This window comes from Salvelinus namaycush, chromosome 32 (genome assembly GCF_016432855.1).
Source record: "Salvelinus namaycush isolate Seneca chromosome 32, SaNama_1.0, whole genome shotgun sequence".
In the NCBI taxonomy this organism is placed as follows: domain Eukaryota; kingdom Metazoa; phylum Chordata; class Actinopteri; order Salmoniformes; family Salmonidae; genus Salvelinus; species Salvelinus namaycush.
In genome coordinates this window covers 28,066,293-28,074,950 of record NC_052338.1, presented here as the reverse complement: position 1 = coordinate 28,074,950, position 8,658 = coordinate 28,066,293, and the positions used below count along the sequence as shown (strand labels likewise).

The 8,658-nt window shown below is 40.4% G+C and overlaps 1 protein-coding gene across 1 annotated transcript; it reads left to right on the top strand.

Annotated features, from left to right (window-relative positions):
- The first annotated feature begins 388 nt into the window (after positions 1 to 388).
- On the top strand, positions 389 to 8,425 carry LOC120027237 (sorting nexin-10A-like). The gene is made up of 7 exons (XM_038972137.1): positions 389 to 419; positions 973 to 1,015; positions 1,415 to 1,501; positions 1,649 to 1,749; positions 2,081 to 2,179; positions 7,242 to 7,448; positions 7,677 to 8,425. The coding sequence occupies exons 2-7, from the start codon at positions 986 to 988 to the stop codon at positions 7,846 to 7,848; spliced, it is 696 nt and encodes a 231-aa protein (XP_038828065.1). The 5' UTR covers positions 389 to 419; positions 973 to 985; the 3' UTR covers positions 7,849 to 8,425.
- The last annotated feature ends 233 nt before the right edge of the window (positions 8,426 to 8,658 follow it).

Below are 8,658 nucleotides of genomic sequence, written 5' to 3'. Positions count from 1 at the left end.
CATTGTTTTTAGCAGATCAAGCTAACGTTTGAAAACAAATATTGGATGGCTGTCTATCATATTTATATGTAGCTAGCTAGCTGACATGAACTATAATAGATGGGTAAATTGTTAACCATGTGCTACACATAATCCTGGCGCAGCCACCTCCTGCTGCTAACGTTACTATTCATTCAGACAATGCATGCGATGTTTCTTTGCAAAATCTGTCAACTTTAATTTTCTAAAATATATTTGTCCCTGGACGTAAGGACCATCCCGCCCGCAAATACTATTGTAATTTTAACCTTGAGAAAACTAGACTAAGTTAGCTAGCTAGCTGTTTACAGCCGCAATGGAACAGCTGTTTACAAACACACCAGAAGTTCTTTGGCGTTCCAGGGTTCACTTCCGCTCGTTCTCAAAAGCCTTTACCAAAGGTCTGTACTTTCCAAAGTGTACCAGTACAGTATAAACTTTGCTTTATATGAATGGAATTTGTGTCAGTGTTTACACTAGTCCTGTATACCTTGTAGCTTTACTCTTTTGCAGCGTGCCACATGCTTACCTAGGCTTTGTATTGTTTACAGGACTGTGGTGTGCTGTTTTATTACTGAGTGGATAAGCTGTTTATGGATAAGGCAGATTTCTCTTCTCACAGCAAATCCACTTCCTAGTCCTTGTTAAAAAAAATGACAATGGCTTGTGTTGTTAGAGTGCTCATGCAGTTTAGGTTGTTCTTCTCTAAGCAGTTGAGGTTTGCTGTTTTGCCAAAATATGCTCTTTTGGGCATCTTGGGTTGAGAACAGTGAACTTTGACTGTTTGACTAAACATTGCTGCGTGCATCTGTTTTTCTGTGAGAAAGAACCCCCTCTGACTCATATAACTGCATAGAGACACTGGTTACTAGAGAAGCACAACATGTTATAACCTCATTCTTGCCTCACTGTTTACCAATTGTGTCTGCCCTGTCTCTGTCCTCTCTCCCTCAGATTCCATTCTACAATGGATAGGATTGACAGTCTAATGAAACAGGTGCGTGATCGATCCGTCTGTCATTACTCCATTACAGCAGTAGTCACTAATCCTGCTCTCGGAGAGCTTTTGTTCTTTAACCACAGCTAATATTCTTGATTAGTGTTTTGGTGCTGGTCTGGAACAAAAACTTGCACATGCTGTAGATTTTGGTGATCTTATTCATTCTCCATATTAAGCCTCAATCTCATTTTGTGGATTTGACCTATATATTCGTTTTTGTCTTGGATGATTGAGGAGGTTAGGTGATATTTCTGCTGAAGGGTTTCCTATCCTGTGGCCTCACTGTTCTTGTGTAAAAATAACATTTTTAAAAGATGGATAGATCGGGATGTGCATGGTATCTATCTGAGGCACACTTCACCTCTGAACAACACTTTGTTTTGGGGGCTTTTGAAGGAGTTTGTCAGTGTCTGGGTCCAGGATCCACAGTTCCACAAAGATGACTTCTGGCACACGCACATCGACTACGAGATCTGTTTACATGTGAGTACTGTATTTGAATGGCACGCTCCGCTTGATCATCTTATCATCATTAAACATTATATTCAGCTTCTGATATAACGAGGAATCTGAGGAGACTTACTGGCAACCTCTACCTTCCTGTCTGTTCTTCCTGCTTCCTGACTGTAGACCAATAGCATGTGTTTTAGGAAGAAGTCGTCCTGTGTGCGTAGGCAGTACAGTGAGTTTGTTTGGCTCCGGCAGCGTCTGCAAGACAATGCTATGCTCATGTACGTATAACCCTGGAATACGTCACTGATGGTCTTCACTGCATAATTTGTTCACTCCTAAAGCAATGATGCATACACAGGGTATGCACTTGCCCATTGTATCCTTACCAGGGGTCGACTAGTCACATTGTATCCTTACCAGGGGTCGACTAGTCACATTGTATCCTTACCAGGGGTCGACTAGTCACATTGTATCGTTACCAGGGGTCGACTAGTCACATTGTATGAAGTCCAAACTTATGACTTGAGTTTATTATAAGGCATTATTATTTATTTTTGTACAATGTTTTGTGTATCCAAATAAGGTGTTCAACGTGTTGTCTCTTTCCAGAGAGTTGCCCAAATTACCTCCCTGGAATCCGTTCTTCAGTCTGAACAACCCCTATCAGGTCAACCAGCGGATGAAGGGCCTACAGGAGTTTCTAGAGACGTGAGTGTCCTCTTCTATTCCTCTCCTCAGTTGCCCTCTCACCCTCAGCCTTGTGAATGACTACTAGTTTGTGCATGTTCAAAAGGCTTGAAGGGATGAGCTAGAATCTAGATGTAGCCCATCAGTGTGTCTGACGCAACCAGTAATCAGGTCAAGCAGTCCATATCAATCTGTGGTGTAGAACCCCTTGTGTGCATTAGGAAACTTTTGCTGCAGCCATTTATTTGGAATTGAGGCCTGCTATCTAATTAATTCTGGTTTTGTTTTTTGTTTTCTCTGTATTTTGACATTTGTTTTGGAAATCCTCTGCTTGCCCTGTATAAGAAGTTATACCCATGGTTTTATGGCACCAAACGCCATCTTGTGGCTACTTCATTAATTTCCTCCACTCCACACTTTTAACGAGTTGAAACAGAAAACATTACGTACTGATGACCAGGAGTGAAAGTAAGCCGGTCCAGTACGTTGTCCTGGCAAAATATGTGCCTATCACAATAATTAAAACAACATTTCAAGAAAACTAGGCTTTTACATCATTACCCACTGGGCACAAACGTCAGTTCAACGTCTTCCACGTTGGTTCAACAAGTGGGTATTTATCATGTCAGCCATGGCGCTGGAGCGATAAACCAAAAATGATCGACACTGACCATACCGATCACTTATTGCCGGCATTTTGCTGATATCCTTCATTACAATAAATAGCCTATACTAGAGAAATGTGACGTTTGAAATTTAAAAGGTTTTCTGATATGGGTTAATGGGACAATTGATGGCTACAATCGCCAAAGTAGTAGTTTAAATTAGAATAAATCTATTTAACTTTTTATTTTATTTATTGCATCAATTCAGGCAATTTATCGCGATATGGAATTTTGTCCACATTGCTAAGTTCCAGTCAGCTGTATTTAAAAAATTAAATTAAAAAATGGACTTAACTTCTCTAGGGTAGGGGGCAGCATTCGGAATTTTGGATGAAATGCATGCCCAAATTAAACTGCCTGTTTCTCGGGCCCAGAAGATATGATATGCATATAACTGGTAGATTTGGATAGAAAACACTCTAAAGTTTCCAAAACTGTTAAAATAGTGTCTGTGAGTATAACCGAACTGATTTGGCAGGTGAAAACCTGAGAAAAATCCATTCAGGAAGTTATTATTATAATTTTTTGTAGTTTTCTATTCAATGCCATTACAGTATCCTTTGACAAGTTGCAGTTTCTATGCCTTCCACTAGATGTCAACAGTCTTTATAAATTGTTTCTGGCTTGTATTCTGAAAAATGAAAAAGTAAGAGCAGTCTCAATGAGTCGACCCTAAAGTGTCACAGAGCTTTTTCATGCGCGAGACGGAGAGAGTGCGTTTCTTGTTTACCTATTTTTACGTTATTGTCCGGTTGAAATATTATCCATTATTTAGGCTAAAAACAACCTGAGGATTGAATATTAACATCATTTGACATGTTTCTATGAACTTTACGGATACAATTTATATTTTTTTGTCTTCCTGTTTTGACTGCGTTTGAGCCTGTGGATTACTGAAGAAAACGCGCAAACAAAACGGAGGTTTTTGCATATAAAGAGACTTTATCGAACAAAAGGAACATTTATTGAGTAAATGAATGTCTGCTGAGTGCAACCATATGAAGATCATCAAAGGTAAGGAATTCATTTTATCTCTATTTCTGACTTGTGTAACTGTTCTACTTGGCTGGTTACTGTTTGTAATGAATTGTTTAGTGGGCTATGTTCTCAAATAATCGTAAGGTATGCTTTCGCCGTAAAGCATTTTTTTAATCTGACACCGTGGCTGGATTCAAAAGAAGTTCATCTTTAAACCTATGTAAAATATGTTTTGTTTTCTAAATTTTTATAATGAGTATTTCTGTATTTGAATTTGGCGCCCAGCAGTTTCACTGGCTGTTGAAGAGGTGGGATGCTAACGTCTCACGTACCCAAGAGAGGTTAAACAGGTGGTATATATGGTCTAGAAGGCGGTGTGGTAGAAACACTGACATTTTTCCAAGGCAGTGATGACTGACACGCGCAGACCGCAGTAGACTTATCACTTCAGGCTACAAGTATAGGGATAATGACAATCAGCTGTCGTGTGTGGGTAGCCTACAGGAACCCTTTTGATTGTTTGACAATCAGATTAAAACATAATGACTGGTGTTTATGCCACATTAAAAGGTAATACATTTGAGTTAAATTAGTAATATTTACTACTAGGCCCATATAGATTCTATTATGTATTTCTATAAAATGTTTTGTACACATGCACACACATAGGAGGTTCCGTACCCAGGAAGAAAATAAATCTACTTTTACCCCTGCTGAGACTACAATCTCCTTCTCCATTTCTCCTGTTGTAGTGCTTTGGCATAGGGTACCAGAGTGCTCAGAATAACAATTCATTCAACCTCCTACCACACACTGTTGTAATGTCTCTAAGACTTACAGTTGAAGTCAGAAGTTTACATACACTTAGGATGGAGTCATTCAAACTCGTTTTTCATCCACTCCACAAATTTCTTGTTAACAAACTATAGTTTTGGCAAGTTGGTTAGGACATCTACTTTGCATGACACAAGTCATTTTTCCAACAATTGTTTACAGACAGATTATTTCACTTATAATTCACTGTATCACAATTCCAGTGGGTTAGAAGTTTACATACACTAAGTTGACTGTGCCTTTAAACAGCTTGGAAAATTCCTGAAAATTATGTCATGGCTTTAGAAGCTTCTGATAGGCAAATTTACATAATTTGATTCAATTGGAGGTGTACCTGTGGATGTATTTCAAGGCTTACCTTCAAACTCAGTGCCTCTTTGCTTGACATCATGGGAAAATCAAAAGAAATCAGCCAAGACCTCAGAAAAAACAATTCAGACCTCCACAAGTCTGGTTCATCCTTGGGAGCAATATCCAAATGCCTGAAGGTACCACGTTCATCTGTACAACCAATAGTACACAAGTAGAAACACCATGGGACCACGCAGCTGTCATACCGCTCAGGAAGGAGACTCATTCTGTGTCCTAGAGATGAATGTACTTTTGTGCGAAAAGTGCAAATCAATCCCAGAACAACAGCAAAGGACCTTGTGAAGATGCTGGGAAAAACAGGTACAAAAGTATCTATATCCACAGTAAATCGGGTCCTATATCGACATAACCTGAAAGGCCGCTCACCAAGGAAGAAGCCACTGCTCCAAAACCGCCATTAAAAAAAGCCAGACTACGGTTCGCAACTGCACATGGGGACAAAGATCGAACTTTTGGGAGAAATGTCCTCTGGTCTGATGAAAGAAAAATATAACTATTTGGCCACAATGACCATTATTATGTTTGGAGGAAAAAGAGGGAGGCTTGCAAGCCAAAGAACACCATCCCAACCGTGAAGCACAGGGTGGCAACATCATGTTGTGGGGGGTGCTTTGCTGTAGGAGGGACTGTTGCTCTTCACAAAATGGATGGCATCATGTGAAAGGAACATTATGTGGATATATTGAAGCAGCATCTCAAGACATCAGTCAGGAAGTTAAAGCTTGGTCGCAAATGGGTCTTCCAAATGGACCCAAGCATACTTCCAAAGTTGCAAAATGGCTTAAGGACAATAAAGTCAAGGAATTCGAGTGGCCATCATAAAGCCCTGACCTCAATCCTATAGAAAATTTGTGGGCAGAACTGAAAAAGCAGGTGCGAGCAGGGAGGCCTACAAACCTGACCCAGTTACACCAGCTCTGTCAGGAGGAATGGGCCAAAATTCACCCAACTTATTGTGGGAAGCTTGTGGAAGGTTTTGACCCAAGCTTGTGGAAGGTTTTGACCCAAACGTTTGACCCAAGTTAAACAATTTAAAGGCAATGCTACCAAATACTAATTGAGTGTATGTAAACTTCAGACCCACTGGGAATGTGATGAAATAAATAAAAGCTGAAAAGTCATTCTCTCTACTATTATTCTGACATTTCACATTCTTCAAATAAAGTGGTGATCCAAACTGACCTAAATCAAATTTATTCATATAGCCCTTCTTACATCAGCTGATATCTCAAAGTGCTGTACAGAAACCCAGCCTAAAACCCCTAACAGCAAGCAATGCAGGTGTAGAAGAATGGTGGCTAGGAAAAACTCCCTAGAAAGGCCAAAACCTAGGAAGAAACCTATAGAGGAACCAGGCTATGAGGGGTGGCCAGTCCTCTTCTGGCTGTGCCGGGTGGAGATTGTAACAGAACATGGCCAAGATGTTCATAAATGACCAGCATGGTCAAATAATAATAATCACAGTAGTTGTCGAGGGTGCAGCAAGTCAGCACCTCAGGAGTAAATGTCAGTTGGCTTTTCATAGCCGATCATTAAGAGTATTTCTACCACTCCTGCTGTCTCTAGAGAGTTGAAAACAGCAGGTCTGGGACAGGTAGCACGTCCGGTGAACAGGTCAGGGTTCCATAGCCGCAGGCAGAGCAGTTGAAACTGGAGCAGCAGCACGGCCAATCAGCCCTTGTCTAAACAGGAAGCCAGTGTAGGGAGGCTAGCACTGGAGTAATATGATTTTTTTTTTGGTTCTAGTCAGTGCTAAATACGGCTGCTAGAATCCTAACTGATGTTTATTTAGTGCTTTATCCGGGTAGCCGGAAAGTAGAGCATTGCAGTAGTCTAACCTATATAAGTAACAAAAGCATGGATTACATTTTTCTGCATCATTTTTGGACAGAAAGTTTCAGATTTTTGCAATGTTACGTAGATGGAAAAAAGCTGTCCTTGAAACAGTCTTGATATATTCGTCAAAAGAGATCAGGGTCCAGAGTAACGCCGAGGTCCTTCACAGGTTTATTTGAGACGACTTTACAACCATCAAGATTAGTTGTCAGATTCAACAGAAGATCTCTAAGACCTTAGACAGGGAATTTTTACTAGGATTAAATGTATTTGGCTAAGCTGTATGTTAACTTCCGACTTCAACTGTATATGGTGTTCTTGATAGTTGTATGTATCTACTGCTAGTTTTTTGGCTGGTGTTCTTTATGATTAATTGGGTAGATCTTTCTCAACATCAGTGTCCTCCAGGACCCCCTGCTGCTGTCTGACAGTAGAGTGCACCTGTTCCTCCAATCCCAGCTCAGCGTGACCAAGATGGAGGCGTGTGTCTCGGGCCAGACACGCTACACAGTGGCCCAGGCCATCCAGATGTGTAGCGACTGCCACCGCACACGCTTCCCCGTAGAGAAGAGCCGCAAGGAGTACTGCGACTCGAACTGCGAAAGGTAAGCGTACAGGCACGTTGTGATTTCTTGTCCAAAATGTACAGATTGAGCGATGGATTTTCAATGTCATCCATTGATTGACTCACAACAGAGACGATTGTCCATGGAATAAATGCACAATAATGCACAAAGTTGCTGAACTGTTGACGGAGAAATTATGTAAGCCAAAATGGGCACATGACCTGTTACTCATTGAGTGCTCTCATCCTCTTCTCTCTGCCTCTCCAGCACCACATCATCCGTTCTAGGCCACAGCCTTGACTCGGGGGTCCCCCAGAGCTCCAGCCCCCTACCTTGTGACAGCAGCACTTGTGAAAACTGTGATGGAAGCCTAACCATCAGAGACAGAGGATTCTTCAGCAGAGAATCCTCTTGTGACCAGGAACACACAGAGCCCTGACGCATGCACAAAGTGGCTGTTTCACAGACAAATATTCAGCCTAGTCCTGCACCAAAATGATGCTAAATGATTGAAAGTGCTTTTTAGTTCAGGACTAAGTGTAGTCTTTGTCCGGGAAGCCGCCCCAAAGACTCTGTTTGCTGCTGTTCCAGGTGCGCTTCTCAAACCTCTGAAGATGAGGTGGAGTAGGAAGGCCTTTTTACCTGGTTCTCCGCTGGCATTCTCTGTGTCCCCTATCTGTCTTTTAAAATGTTATTTAAAAAAAATGTTATAAATTTAATATGTTTTCTTAAAGGATATATGTTATTATATTGATACACCTACTATTGTGGACTGACTGGTGTTGCTAGTGAACAAGGCACTTGAACAAGTCTCTTCTCCAAAACATAGCATTGTCTTAATGCAGTATCTCAGTCTTAAACTCTAACTTGTGCCTCACATGTTAAAAAAAAAAAAAGAAAAAAAATGATATCACTTAACCTGCAATGATACTGGGAAAGATTCTTAAATTTTGAATTATACTTTGTTTATTTTTTTATTTGCACTATTAAACTGTGTTCTAAGGAGTGTGTTGTATAGGCTCGTTTAAAAAAAAAAAAAAAAAAAAAAAAAAAAAAGATTTTTAAATGAGTATTCCAAGTATCAATAAATATTGTTTTTTGAAGAACTAACTTGATAATTGTTTGACTTTGGGAGCCGGAGCCGGTGTCATTGTCTATGTCCTTTGTGAAATCCTGGAATGTTCAGCAAGTCATTTTGGTTTAAATGTGCTTTGGTTTGTTGTCTCTTCTGCCAAAAAATAGTCTCCTT

Coding starts and splice junctions, on each gene's coding strand:
- LOC120027237 (XM_038972137.1), top strand. CDS start 986: ATGGATAGGATTGACAGTCTAATGAAACAG. Junction 1,016..1,414: donor TTGACAGTCTAATGAAACAG/GTGCGTGATCGA, acceptor GGGCTTTTGAAG/GAGTTTGTCAGTGTCTGGGT. Junction 2,180..7,241: donor CTACAGGAGTTTCTAGAGAC/GTGAGTGTCCTC, acceptor TCTCAACATCAG/TGTCCTCCAGGACCCCCTGC.